This window comes from Anomaloglossus baeobatrachus, chromosome 1, assembly GCF_048569485.1.
Source record: "Anomaloglossus baeobatrachus isolate aAnoBae1 chromosome 1, aAnoBae1.hap1, whole genome shotgun sequence".
NCBI classification, from domain to species: domain Eukaryota; kingdom Metazoa; phylum Chordata; class Amphibia; order Anura; family Aromobatidae; genus Anomaloglossus; species Anomaloglossus baeobatrachus.
In genome coordinates, this window is record NC_134353.1 from 593,493,022 (window position 1) to 593,508,914 (window position 15,893).

Genomic DNA, 15,893 nt, shown 5'->3' on the forward strand with positions numbered 1-15,893 from the left:
TTATTTTATATTTGTAAGACATTTCTTTTATTTTTTTGGGGTTATTTCTTACTACTCTTAGGGGACTTGAACTTGTAGTTGCCTGATCACTTTTACTATATGCTGCAGTGCCACAGTATTGTCATATTTATGAAAATTGTGGCCTCCTATGAAGCTCACTCCTTTCATAAAGCTCAGTTCCAAACTAACATGGCAGTTATAGGGGCGTTCAGCAGGTTCATAACTGCCCTGGTAATCCATCAATGTCCTGCTGTTATGTTGTGGAGAGTCATCTGAAACTGGTGACTGTTTCACACAGTCATCATAGACCAGGGGCACTAACTGTGAGTGGAAGAAAAGCGATTCCGACACCTAAATAGGAAAGGGTTCTTTACAGTTAGAGCAGTCAGACTGTGGAATGCCCTACTACAAGAGGTAGTAATGGTAGATACTATAAGGGCTTGATGATTTCCTCGGGAAACACAACATTGTCGGTTACAAATGATTTTGTGGCAAAATGTATAATTGGTGGAGAGAGGTTGAACTAAATGAACCCAGGTCTTTTTTCAACCTATGTAACTATATAGCCATAGAGATTGACAGCGCCATTTAAGTGGTTAATGTGCATCGTAGGTTGTTTAGAGGTTATCTACTCATAACAGTTTTCCACCTCATTGATATTGGCAATTATGGAAGTCTATGTACATATGTATAACTTTACAAGCAGTTTGTGATACCAAGGTAATCATGAACACATTACTATATTATTAGATGTAAAAATGATTTCTTTTCATACGGGACAATGACATTGATTTTTTTTTTGCACATATTTGTATACTGATTATTTAATTTACATAATTTTCACAGATCGAGTTGCACAAAATATCATCAAGTCCCATTTGGAGACGTGTCAGTACACAGTGGACGAGCTTCATCAATTAGCTTGGCAGACTCATTCATATGAAGAAATTAAAGTATACCAGAGCAAGGTATGGTATCAGTAAAGCCTGGTGATATTTATTCCTAAAATTCTATGTAATAAGACAGCTAGAAATGTGCCTATTGCCAGCTGTGCTACAAGGCTTATGTTGTGCCCAATTCACGACACCAGTAAAAGTTGCCATGGTGAATTGCACTCTTCCAGACAGTTATGTCAATTGTAAAATATCAAGGCCCATAAGGCTTTCTGAGAAATATTCAGATTCAAAACCCACTGAAAATGTCACATTGTATCTATGTACATTTGATTAACCAGCATCCATCTCCTCAGTTTATTCACGTTTACAACAGTCCAATAAATCAGGTTTCTAAAGATGTAGGAGAAAGTCTGGTCTTATCCTGGCGGAGAGGGGGTTCTCATATGAAGAAAACATCCAGACAGATCTTATATTTGTATATATTATTGTTTATTCCTATAGATCTGATAGTGTCTGAAGCACTATATACATTTACACCGGCCGCCATCAGAGCTATTCACTGAAAATACCATCCAAAATGTGACCTCTGATGAAAAGGCTATTGGGACATTTTTCATCGTTATGATCTTATCCTTAAAAAGTCGTTTCAAAAAACGATTTCCCCATAGGTTCAGTGAAAACAAAACTGAGCAATTATTCATACTCCTGGGGTCTCTGCCTCTCACCGCTGCTTCAGTCTTAGCTGATTGACTGCAGCAGTGATGTCACATCAACGTTACGGAAGTCAATCACTGAGCTTAGATGAAGTACCTGTGTAGATGGCGCAAGTATCATATGCTTAGATGCCGTTTGGGGGAATAACGACCCTCTTTAAAGAGACCCAACTATATACGGAGATTTATATTTAAGATGGTGATTTATTGGAAAATCAATATGGAAAGTAACTTATATCATCTAAACCACAGACCCAACTGAACTTGCTTTTTTCTTCTAATTATTATCTGTTTGTATTGCAGTCAAGAGAAGCTTTGTGGCAACAGTGTGCCATCCAGATTACCCATGCAATACAGTATGTTGTGGAGTTCGCAAAGCGAATAACAGGCTTTATGGAACTTTGCCAGAATGATCAAATATTGCTACTTAAGTCAGGTAAGTAGATGGCATTTACTCGTTTTATCATTAGTAATTGCGATGACGGGGTGGTATATCGGTCATTTGTTAGACATGCTAATATTTATATGTCCTCAGTGTGCTCCCCCAGTGGTTGTCTTTTGCTGCAAAAATATATGCATTTAAATGGTTATTCCCATCTCCAAGGTCCTATCATCATATTCCAATATGTAGTAGATGTAATAATAATAATATTAGCACATACCCACACTCAGAAATGTAGTATAGTTCTCCTGATGTAGCCATGTCTCTTACTTCATGTGCAGGCATTGTAGTTGAGGTATCCATGCTTTTTCCAAAAATAAGACACTGTCTCATACATCCCCCCCCCTCAAAAAAGCGCTAGGGCTTATTTTTGGAGTATGTTTTATTCTTAGAGGAACATGGTTGGGTGTAAGTTTACCCCCCCAAAAAAGCAGACTCCCCTCTTCCCAGGAGACTCATACTTACCAGACCTTGGACGTCTGCGTGGCTCCCAGGTCCTCCCTGTGACCTCTGGGAAGCCCTCCCAGCAGGTATGCTACATGCCATCCTCCCCTGCATCTGGCCGACACACTCACATACATCAGATCACACACAAAATCACAGATCAGATCACACACACACTCATTACTCACTTACCACATCCGGTGGTACAGAATGCCTCCGGCCACAGGGGAAGATAGGAGGAAGTTACGTATCGCAGGTCCTGTAATCATTCCATCCGCAGCCGCAGGTCCTTGCGCTCCACTGCACTGCGTCTCAGGATTCTGCCGGCCAGAAGAAATCAGTATCATTGGATGTGGTGAGTGTGTGTGTGCGATCTGATGGGTGATTGTCTGCGTGATCTGATGTGTGCGGGTGTGAGATCTGATGTGTCTGGATGTGAGAGTCTGGTGAGTATGATTTCGGGTTGTCTGCGGTCTATAAGTAAAGAAGAAGTCAAGAAGTGTCCAGCAGTGTCTTTAACTTTTTTAGCTGCATAGACACTTCATTATTGAACCGCGACTAGGGCTTATTATCGAGGTATGGCTTATATTTAAGCCTTGCTCTGAAAATACTGAAAATCCCTGTTAGGGCTTATTTTTGGGGGAGGTCTTATTTTTGGAAAAACACGGTAGTCACAGTTAGTTTGTCAGTTAGTTGCTCATGGTCTTAACCATGCATACCTAAGCTGCAATGCCCTACACATGAGGTAAGACATGTAACTATATCAGGACAATTATACTATATTTCTAATTGAAGATATTTTGACATCTACTACATTTTGGGGTAGGATCTTGGAGATGGGAATAACCCTTTAACATTACCTATAAATATATAGAAACAATCCAAGAGAATCGTATAATAATTCAGTATTCAATTGATTAGTGTATACTAAGGCGCTTTTTTATGGTACAACAAATGTAATTGGCCATAGAAAGGCAGATATCTCATAGATATCAACAAAATCTTCCCACCTTTGGAACCTGCAATGCCAACAGCAGTAATAGCACACGGAGGTGCCCGTCTACAGGACATTGAGCTCTAATAAGCAATTAAGTGATCTAAAGTCTCATTTTCATGAAACTGTTGACATGATAAAATGCTTTGTTGTGTGTGACATGTGCAAAAGGGACTCAAGATGTGAAATGCCTCTTTGGAGAAAGGTCATATTCTACTCATCTCCAGAGAACGATAAACAGCTTGTTGCAATAATAAGTCGTGTTTTTCTGAATATGACATTAATATTGCAAACTGCACAACGCTCGGCCGTAATTCATATTCATAATTATTGCAGCTCTATCTGGACATAGCATGGCTTTTATACACCATAATAATAATAATAATAATAATAATGCTTCCATATTGCTATGTGTGTTCCATAGCAGAATGTTTATACAAGTGTATGCTAAGAGGTCTCTTAGTAGTAATAAATTAGGCTACATTCCCACCATCAGTATTTATTGGGTTTTTGACGTTGTAGAATTTCTGCATCTTAGTTTACTTACATTTTTGCATTGCGCCTTTGTATGTGATTTTTGCTTCATGTGTTTTTGACAATGCGTTTTTTGTGTCTGTGTAGTGTTTCTGCCGCAGCAAAAATATGCAGCTTCAGAAGCGCAATAAAAACGTGAGAACGTAGCCTAACAGTAACAAGAGAAGGGTAACACATATACTTTAGAAAATGATTTTGCTATCAATGATCTAAAGGTCACCATACCATACACATAAAATAGCTGTCTGCCGAATGATCATTCTCCCCAGGCTCCCCCATATATAGGAACGCTTAGCTTGGCTGAGCACACCCGTGTCCTTTATAAGTGATACTTATTGTTAAAAATCCTCTCCATTCTCAAGAACAGAGGAACTTTTAATTTTATTGTTTGCTGCTTGTTTCAAACTAGACGTGGCCAGGTTCCTAGGCAAGTCACACACTTGCAACCTGTGTTATACAGCCTGTAAACCCAGTTGTGAAGCTAGTCTGAATGCTTTGTACCTGCCACTACTCCATTTCTGCAGAAGCAAAGCTGTTTCTGTTTGTAACATGGGAAAACAGTTTAAACTTGCGAGGCGCGACCAAGTCACCGATAGGAATTGACAATCTTAAGGCTGTGTGCGCACGTGTGCATTTTTCCAGCGTTTTGGCTGCATTTCAAACTGCAGCGTTTCATTGTCAAAATGCATGTGTTGTGCTTCCCCAGCAAAGTCTATGAGAAGTCTGCAAATTCCATGCACACGTTGCTTTTTGAAATGCAGCGTTTTGGATGCCAAATATTTGACAAAATCGATGCTTTTCAAAAAGCAGCATGTCACTTCTTTTGTGCGTTTTGGTTGCATTTCCCACCCACTCTCACTCAAGCTATGCTTTTATATTTGACTCAAATGCAAAACTTAATAGAGTTGTATATACTTGAGTGAAGGGGTCACCGAGCTCCAGCGCCCTCAACTTTTCATGCAATGCTTGGCTAATTCCTAAATCTAAATTTCACGTTCTGTTGTAGAATTTCTGACCAATTAATGTGATATGCTGAAAAACAATTTCATTTTTATCTTAAATGCTTATGTATTTAATGACATAATCCAATCTGTTTTCTAATATATGTATATTTTTTAATTCAGATAATTTTTTATTAAGTTTTCAAAATTAACAAACATTTTTGTATAACAAAGTAAGAACCAAGACTATAGCTACAAAAAGATCCAACTCCCCCACCCCCCTTTGTGGTCGACAGTCTCAGTTGTACTACAGTTTGCATATAGTCATCTAGTACATTTTCTAATATATTTTAGTTAGAAATTCCCTATCCTTTTTCTGACTACATTATCTAACTGCTTTATTATTTTTTTTACCACTTCTTTTTTTTAGATGCTTTGTTTACGAATCTCAATGCGTTCTGGAATACTCAAACAAATCGTCATCAGGGAGCAGAGGCTACAGTCACTGTCACAGCCTTTGCCCCCTACCTGGAATAAAGCATCATTAGTGACATAGTCTCAGGGACTGGGCTAATCTCTGCTGTACTGAGCATATATCAGTTGTCATTTGCGACAGAAGCTAAGTAGATTCTTGTCACTATGCAATATGCACAGTGACAGTGCACTCTGTGCTGAGTCTCATCAGAAGTAATGAGCCAGCAGGAGAGCACACTGTGAGTGCACATTGTAAGAATACCGATGTGCAAAAACCAGCGCCACCCCCACAAGTGATGTCACTTGTGGGGGTGGTGCTGGTCTCTGCACATCGGGTATTCTTACAACAAGCAGTGACAGTGACCTTTTCTTGTGGCTCCTTTCTTCTAATCAGAGATGGTGATAAAGCACACTGTGCACATTGACAAAAATCACGTAAGCATCTCTCAGAAAGAACAACCAATGTATCCTGAGTAGAGCAGGGACTAATCAATGGAGTTATGATGCTTCATTTAAGTATTCTAGCTTGCACTGGGATTCTCAAAAGAAGCATCATAAAAAAGTAGTAAAAAAGAAGGCAGTTAGATAAAGTAGTGAGAGAAGGATAGAGAATTTTTTAAATAAAGTATAATAGACAATAAATTAGATTATGGCATTCAATAGCTAGGCATTTAGGATGAAAATATGTTTCAGCTTAACCCTAAAAAAAGAACCAGAAGGTAACAGTATGTCTAAAAAAATAATTTAGCCATTCCAACTATTTTTTTAAATTAGAACTATAACAGGTTGCCCCAAAAAGAACATAAAAAATCATATCTTATGTAGGAAGATGCACAATTTTTGGCAGCCATTACATTCCTATTGTATTTGACCCTCTTTGTTCTTTCATTTGCCAGGCTGTTTGGAAGTAGTTCTAGTAAGAATGTGCCGTGCCTTCAATCCATTAAACAACACTGTTCTTTTTGAAGGAAAATATGGAGGAATGCAGATGTTCAAGTCATTAGGTAACTGCTTATTTGTACACATTTATGTATTGTTCACATTATGTTTTCTTACTATCTATACCATGCCCTAAAAAAATAGGCTAAATTATGTAATCATTGTGGATAAAGGGGAAAATTGATACAAAAAAGAAAATATTTCGCAAAATGTGTATCCAACTTACATTATAGAAGGGTTATCTAAAAATAAATATGTTTCAAATATGAAATGTATGTTGCTGTCACTATGGGAGAGACCTGTCAATTACATGGCACAGTCCTAGCAGATTCTACCTATCTGCTATCAGCATTTTAGAGAAAAATATACCTGCCTGCAATTGTACCAGACTTTGCTTCATACTGCCTGCAGTTTGGGCACCATAATCATGTGCCAGCTTTGCTTTATGCTCTATGGAGGTTCTGGCGCCCCAGGACATGTCAATGGAGAAGCTGCTGACTGGTGGAGTGAGCTGTCGGAAGAATATGCCCTCATTGAAACCAGAGATATAAGGGCAAGACCAAAATTCATCCATCCAAAGATGTAGTCAGAGATAACCAGGTCAGAAGATATGTGGTTATTTAGAATCAAAGACAGAAAGGATAGTCAGTAATAAGAGGGAAACTAGGATTTACTATGGAAAATGATCAGGAAATCAGTCAGCTGAAAACATAAAACATCAGTTAAAAAGTGCATTATGGTAGTAACTATAAATTACATCATTGTTAGCAAAAGTGATGAAACACTGGGAAGAGCTCAATGTCTGCCGGATCCCTCATTTGATTGGTCTGTTGATTAGCCCTTGTGATTGGACACTGAGCCATATCACCCTCCTGACATTGAACTTGCAATAAAATTGTGAGGGTCACTTACGGGAACAAATCAGCAGCGTAGTGCCTCATAGAAACAATCTATACTAGAATAATATGGTCTATCTATATTAAACCGATAGAATTTGGGAATCATATTAAACTTATATGTCATTCTGTATAAATTACATTATAAAAATGAATACACCCCTCACATTTTTGTAAATATTTTATTATATTTTTTCATGGGAGCAATTTGATGCAGTGTGTGGCATATGGTCTCAGTACTGACATGCTGCCCCCCACCCCTTTAACCTCTGCAGCACTGCTGACAGCAATCATACATCTACTTTGAATAAACAACCTCTGCATATAACTCTGAGCACGTCCACTCAATTTCTTCAGTCGACAATGGCGAGGACTATTCTGAGTTTAACCTGTCTTGTTAACCACTGTATGGTCTTGGTCACAATGCTGCAGCTCAGTTTCAGGGTGTTGGCAATCTTGTTATAGCCTAGTGCATCTTAATCTTTTTTTCAGATCCTCAGAGAGTTCTTTGCCATGAGGTGCCATGTTGAACATTCAGTGACCAGTATGAGAGAGTGTGTGAGAGATAACACCAAATTTAACACAACTGAGACCTTGAAACACTAATGAGTCACATGACACTGGGGAGAGAAAATGGTTAACTGGGCACATTGTGATCATTTTTACTTAAGGGTGTACACACTTTTGTTGCCAGCGGTTTAGACATTAATGGTTGTGTGTTGACTTATTTAGAGGACACACTAAATTTACACTGTTATACAAGTTGTACACTGACTACTTTACATTATATCAAAGTGTCATATCTTCTGTGTGGTCCCATGAAAAGATATAATAAAATATTTACAATGTGAGCGGTGTACTCATTTTTTTATATACTATATACAGTGGTATGAAAAAGTGTTTGTCCCCTTCCTGATTTATTATTCTTTTGCATGTTTGTTACACCTAAACATTTCAGGTCACCAAGCAAATTTAAATATTAGACAAAAATAACACAAGTAAACACAAAATGCAGTTTGTGAACGAAGGTCTTTATTATTAAGGGAAAAAGAAATCCAAAACTATATGGCCCCATGTAAAAAAGTGAATGCTCCCTAAACCTAATAACTGGTTGGGCCACCTTTAGCAGCAACAACTGCAATCAACTATTTGCAATAACTAACAATGAGGCTATGTGCCCACGAGACAACGTACCCGTGGATTTTGCCGCTGAAAACCTGCGGATTTATCTGGATTTTCCAGATAAATCCGCAGGTTTATGCAAGTACAGACACTTCCCATGTTATCCTATGGGATTTAGGGAGTGCTGTATCAATGATGCGGTATGTGCAGCTGTGGAATATGCTGCGGGTGTCCCGCAGCTGCACGTAACTGCATGTCAATTATTCATGCGGAAATATCTGCGGATATCCCGCCTTTCCACTATGGAGATAGAGGGCGGGATTTCCGCAGGCATATACGCACTCGTACCTCAGGTTTACCGCAACAAAAATGCTCGAATTCTGCAGCAAAGAATAGCTGCAGATTCTGGGGAGCAGCTGTGGTTAACCTGCGGACAAACCTGCAGCAAAGTCCGTGGGTATGTTGTCCCATGGGCACATGGCCTTAGTCTTTTACAATGGTCTTCAGGAATTTTGGCCACTCACCTTTGCAGAATTGTTGTAATTCAGCCACATTGGAGGGTTTCCGAGCATGAATCACCTTTTAAGCTCATGCTACAGCATCTCAATAGGATTAAAGTCAGGACTGTGACTAGGCCACTCTAAAGACTTAATTTTGTTTTTCTTAAGCCATTCAGAGGTGGACTCTGGATCATTGTCCTGCTGCATAATCCAAGAGCGCTTCAAGTTGAGGTCACAAACAGATGGCCGGACATTCTCCTTCAGGATTTTTGGTACACAGCAGAATTCATGGTTCCAATTACCACAGCACGTTTTCCAGGTCCTGAAGCAGCTAAACAGCCCCAGACCATCACATTACCACCACCATATTTTATTGTTGGTATACTGTTACTTTTCTGAAATACTGTGTTACTTCTACGCCAGATGTAATGGTACATACACCTTTCAAAAAGTTCAACTTTTGTCTTCTCAGTTCACGGAGTATTCTTCCAAAAGTCTTTGAGATCATCAAGATGTTTCTTGGCAAAACTGAGATGAGCCTTTAGGTTCTTTTTGCTCAGCTGTGGTTTTTGTCTTGGAATTTTGCCATGCAGGCCATATTTGCCCAGTCTCTTTCTTATGGTGGAGTCATGAACATTGACCTTAACTGAGGCAAGTGAGGCCTGCAGTTCTTTGGGTGTTTATGTGGGATCTGTTGTGACTTCCTTGATGAGTTGTCACTGCGCTCTTGGGATAATTTTGGTTTTCCGGCCACTCCTGGGAAGATTCACCACTGTTCCATGTTTTCACCATTTGTGGATAATGGCTCTCATTGTGGTTCGCTGGAGTCGCAAAGCTTTAGAAATGGCTTTATAACCTTTTCCAGACTGATAGATCACAATTACTTTGTTTCTCATATGTTCCTGAATTATTTTGGATCACGGCATGATGTCTAGCTTTTGAGGTTCTTTTGGTCTACTTCACTTTGACAGGCAGGTCCTATTTAAGTGATTTCTTGATTGAGAACAGGCCTGTAATCAGTAATCAGGCCTGGGTGTGGCTATGGAAATTGAACTCATCTTCCAATAGATGTGATAAATGTATGTTTTAGGGGGGAGATACAATTACTTTTTCACAGAGGGCCTTGCAGGTTTGGATTTCTCTTTCCATTAATGATAAAGACCTTCATTTATAAACTGCATTTTGTGTTTACGTGTGTTATCTTTGTCTAATATTTATATTTGTTTGGTGATCGGAAACATTTAACTGTGATTCATTTAGATAACAGACTATAGTTGATAGTTTTTAATACATAGTTGTGCACAATTTTTTTAATAAGCTATTATATATCATCCTCAGAGCTTTACTTTACAGTACAATTCTGTGTATGTACTTTTGGCCTCCACTAGGCAATTGTGAGGAGCCTTTGCAGTTCCGATATGCATTATTATCATACTAATTATCAATTCAATTATTCAGCCAATTACACTGGAATCAAAGCACTGCTCAACAGAGCTGCGCGTTCATGAGTTAATATTACCGCTGCTAAAAGAGTATAATATAGACATAAAATAAATTCTGTTTTAAAAGACAATTAGATCTAGTCTTTTTATTCTATCTCTCCACATGATGTTGATTGAAAATCTGAAATTGTAACTAACCATAATACTATTTTCTAGTAGCACCTGTTCCCTGGCAGGACTACAAGCTGCGTTCCAAGTAGAATTGCACAGCGATTAGCATCCAGTTCTCACTCTGCTTTGCTTGGCCTGCAGGTTCGGATGATTTAGTGAATGAAGCATTTGACTTTGCAAAGAGTTTATGTTCACTTCAGCTGACGGAGGAGGAAATTGCCTTGTTTTCTGCGGCTGTACTGATATCACCAGGTACTCATTCTGATCCTAACCTGAAAATGTCTTGTTCATATCGTAATCAAAGTATGTATGACAAATTCTCAGTAGCAGCCTTAAGCTTCACAAGAACGTGATAACCTGACGAATAATGTCTTGGCTTGATAGGAAAGTATAAAGATCAGAATAAAGCATCCTCTCTGTAAACGGCTTTATTGTTCCCTTCATATGCACATTGCTAAAGGTGAGGATTGAAAAACTGCAAGACTCCACCTGAAACAGTTTATGCTGAGTGCACCTCTATGGATCTCAGTGGCGTTACCTACTACCAAGCCAAGTCAGCAATGCGTTAGCCATGTTCCAAAACTATTGGCTGCACCATATATTTAGGTTGACTTTGGTCCTTTTGGTCCTTCTGGCTGAAGTTACAGAGGACTCAGGCAAACTGAGACTGTAGGCTCTCATAAAATATTATAGTGACACGCCCACGGGGTCGGAGATTACTCGTCGCTGGGCTGTGGTGCTTCTCCTGGGACGCCACGGTGGCCTTGCTCGGTTCCGTGACCCCGGGTGTCAATAAAATAGCTGGGGATGGGGATGATGGGGGTTGTTGTTCGTGACGCCACCTGTGGTGTGCAGCCAATATTAGCCGCCGCTGCAGGGCTTCTCTGCTGGGGCGGATGACAACGTAGCTCAGATGGTTCAGCTCTCCACAGGCAAAGCTGTGCCCCAGGGAGGATGGTGGTGGTAGTAGTCTCTCAAACGCCGATAGCGCTTGAGGCGCGATGGTGTGGGTACTGGTAATAACGGGTCGACACCAGCGGTGCAGTTCAAGGTATCTTTACTCACTGCTCACACCTACAGCCGTGGGAAAGTGCCGATCCCCGCTGTGATGGGCTCCAGTCGATCCCGGATACCTCGGAGGTCGTGACCGGCGGTCCCCTCTGTTAGTCTCCTTTCTGTGGTCTCCCTCCACCCCAGCTCCTGGGCTGTGGAACGGGTCATGGGTGCCTGCTGCACTCCCCGTGAACCCTGGGATTCCCCTTCTTTTCCTAAGAACCTGGTTCGAGCCTCCAGCTCCAGACCACGGGCCCCGAACTGTTCATTGTTTGCTGTTTCTTCCAAGTGCGACCTCACATGAACACTGTCCGGTGCTGAGTGACTATTGTGTGTCTGATGGCTCCTAACTTCTCCTTGTAGAAGCCCTGCCTTCCGGGTTCCTGACTAGTAGGCATGAGGTCCCATACCTCATGATGGCTACCCCAGCTTCAACCCTAGCCCGGTCCCAGTGATAGAACCCCCGTGTTATGTGTTAGTTGTGGTGTTACCGGGGATGACCTCCTCCACATCCAAGATGAATACAGAACCTTAAGCGAGGTGCAGTACCCTGTGGCGACTGAAGCCTCAGGGGCACCACAATAGTATTGCCAGGAGTCCATGACCAGTCTTAATTCACTATTAGAAGTATGCTGTGGTTTCCTCCTTCTACCAGAATACACCTAACATACACCTCATCAGTGGAGACCTTTAGGTTTAAGAACAGAACCCATCAACAAATTAACATATTCTAATATTTAGGTAAGGACTTGAAAGTGATACATGAGGACCCCAGATTGTGATTGTACAAATAAGTGCAATTATTCACATTGTGTCTGGAAGATGGTACCCTCTTACATACTGGTGTTGGTTCATGCTCCATCAACCCCGTAATACTAAGACAGGAGAGCTATGATCTCGTTACACAACCACCCACTCCCTTCTGGTTCATTTTTAAAGGATAGCAATACTGACCAAAATGATGCTCCTTGCTTGTTTGGTGAGGCACACACAATCGAATAAAAAGATATAGCCAGCCTGAGGTGGAATCCTCTGCTCTAAGGGGTACTTTACACGCTGCAACATCGCTGCCGATATATCGTCAGGGTCACGTCGTTAGTGACGCACATCCGGCGCCGGTAGCGACATCGCAGCGTGTGACACAAATGAGCGACAATCAACAAGCGCAAAAACGTGCAAAATCGTTGCTTGTTGGCACGTCGTTCATTTCCATAATATCGGTGCTGCTGCAGGTACAATGTTGTTTGTCGTTCCTGCGGCAGCACACTTTGCTATGTGTGACGCCGCTGGAACGACAAACATCTCCTTACCTGCATCCACCAGAAAAGGAGGAAGGAAGGAGGTGGGCGGCATATTCCGGCCACTCATCTCCTCCCCTCCTTTTCTATTGGGCGGCAGTTCAGTGACGCTGCTGTGCCGTCGCTGTGACGCTGAAGAAAGGAGGTGGTTCACCGGTCACAGCAACGTAGCAGAGCAGGTATGTGCGTGTGACGCTGCCGTAGCGATGATATTCGCTACGGCAGCGATCAACACATATCAGCCGTACGACGGGGGCGGGTGCAATCGACATCGCCAGCAATTGCTAGCGATGTCGCAGCGTGTAAAGCCCGCCTAAGGTTCTACAGCACTTTCATGGACTGAATTTTTGATGTGCGGTATATCTATACATGTAGGCATCTTCCAGCATTGGAACAAACTACTGGTCGCAGCCCAACAGGCTGTCACAGTCCATGATCTTTGTCTGGGATACAAACCCAGGACCTCTTGCACCCAAAGCGACAATCATACCACTAGACCAATGAGGGCAAGTATATCTATGCAGTTATGGCCGAAAGTGTTTGCACCCTTGAAATTTTGCCAGAAAATGAAGTATTTCTCCCAGAAAATTATTGCAATTACACATGTTTTGTTATATACATATTTATTTCCTTTTTGTTTATTGGAACAATGCAAAAAATAGAGAATCAAAGGCAAATTGGACATAGTTTTACACAAACCTCCAAAAATGGGACAGACAAAATTAATAACTTAATATTTGGTTGCACACCCTTTGGAATAAATAACTGCAATCATTCGCTTCCTATAACCATCCTCAACCTTCTTATATGTCTCAACTGGAATTTTTTTTACCGCTCTTCATTTGCAGACTGCTCCAGGTCTCTCATATTTGAAGGCGCCTTCTCCCAACAGCAATTTTAAGATCTCTCCACAGGAGCTCAATGGGATTTAGATCTGGACACATTGCTAGCCACTGCAGAACTGTCTTTCCATCCATTTCTGGGTACTTCTTGAGTATGTTTGGGGTCATCGTCTTTCTGGAAGACCCATGACCTATGATGCTAACCCAGTTTTCTGACACTTGGTACTAGTTTGCGACCAGAAATCCTTTGGTAATCTTCAGATTTCAGGATGCCTTGCACACAGTCAAGGCACCCAGTGACAGAGGCAGCAAAACAATCCCACAGCATCTTTGAAACTCCACCATATTTGACTGTAAGCACTGTGTTCTTTACTTTGTAGGCCTCATTCTGTTTTCAGTAAAGCTCTATCTTGGTCTCATCAGTCCAAAAGATGCTCTACCAAAAGGATTTTGGCTTACCCACATATGCTTTGGTAAACTGCAGTTTAGTCTCTGTGTCGGTAAAGGGGTTCTTTTGGATCTCCTGCCATAGCGTTTCATTTCATTCAAATGTCGGTAGATAGTTCGCGCTGACACCGATGCACCTTAAACCTACAGGACAGCTTGAATTTCTTTTTAACTTGATTGGAGCTGCATATTTATCATTTAAACTATCCTGTGTTGCAACCTTTCATCAATTTTTCTCTGTTTTCCATCTCCAGTGAGATTGATTATGCTGCACACCATAAAAAAAAAACATCAAGATTTCTGTAGATAGACTTGTAACCGTGAGATTGTTGATATTTTTCAACAACTTTGGTCCTCAAGTCCTCACAAGCAATTTCCCTTTTTTCCTCCGTTTTTGTGTTGTTCCAATACACAAAAAGGAGATAAACATGTATGACAAAACATGTGTAATTGTAATCATTTTCTCGGAGAAATACTTCATTTTCTGGAACAATTTCAAGGCTGCCAACATTTTCAGCTATGACTGTATATACATACAATATACTGTATATACTGTATCTATATACAGTGTGTCCACCCATATCCTGTCCACTGCCATTAACTTGAAAACGGCGGCAACTATAGGCATAGAAGTGGTGTCTAGGTATAGTAAAGTAGCAATGCGCTACACAATGAAACCACCTATTGCGCCACCTGGTTGAAAACAACGGAGTTAGCATTTTTATCTCGAAAACGGAACGAGATAGAGAAAAAAAGTGAATTACAAAGTTATAGGGCATCATCAATTCAATACAAATTGACACCTTGCATACAGAAATGCTATGATTAGAACGTGTAAAACTCACAAGGCTGCGAACGTGAAGCGATACCTCATGGAGACCTTCCTACAAGTCATTGGGTATGGTGGCTGCGTGGAGTGACCTCCACGCTCACCTGACCTAACCCCATTGGACTTCTTTCTGTGAGGTCACATCCAACAGCAGGTTTATGCGACCCCTCCACCAACATTGCAGGACCTACAACGACGTATTACAGAAGCTTGTGCAAATGTGTCATCTACCATATTGCACAACATGCAGCAAGATACAGTATGCTGTCCAGAGTCCAGATGTGCATTGCAGCTGATGGTGGCCACTTTGAGCATCAAAGTTAAATGAGCGTCATATGCGTGACCAGCATTCAATATTTTGGGGCGGTCATGGGTTTCATGTCATAGCATTTCTGTATGCAAGGTGTCGATTCATATTGAATTGATGATGCCCTACAATTTTTTCATTTACTTTTTTTTCATTCCATTTTCAAGGTAAAAATTCTAACTCCATTGTTTTCCACCAGGTGACACCATAGGTGGTTTCATTGCATAGCGCATGGCTACTTTACTATACCTAGACACCACTTCTATGCCTATAGCTGCCGCCGTTCTCAAGTTAATGGTTGTGGACAGGATATGGGTGAACACACTGTATGTATAGATATTTATGCTCTTACCATAGGATGTCATCTTGTTTGGTGATGATGAGCATATAATATATTTTTAAAAACTCTCAGAATAGTGAAAACTAAAAATAAATTATGCTCACCTTTGCAATCCCATGCTAAAGCCCCATCCTTGTATGAGCTTCCTGCTTCATTCAGAAACCACTTGAACCAGTGATTGGCTGCTGCATTGACATATCCATCCAAATGGAGCAGAAAGTAGAGACTGGTGGGGGACATGTGGCTGCTGTCAGTGATTGACATGTGTA

The 15,893-nt window shown here is 40.8% G+C and overlaps 1 protein-coding gene across 1 annotated transcript in view; it reads left to right on the forward strand.

The window, feature by feature from the left end:
* RORB (RAR related orphan receptor B) overlaps positions 1–15,893 on the forward strand; it is a 295,916-nt gene that overhangs the window by 256,140 nt on the left and 23,883 nt on the right. The window contains exons 5-8 of the mRNA XM_075318051.1: positions 847–968; positions 1,913–2,045; positions 6,335–6,442; positions 10,650–10,760. Coding sequence (XP_075174166.1) covers positions 847–968; positions 1,913–2,045; positions 6,335–6,442; positions 10,650–10,760 — 474 coding nt within the window. The remainder of the gene's footprint in view (positions 1–846; positions 969–1,912; positions 2,046–6,334; positions 6,443–10,649; positions 10,761–15,893) is intronic.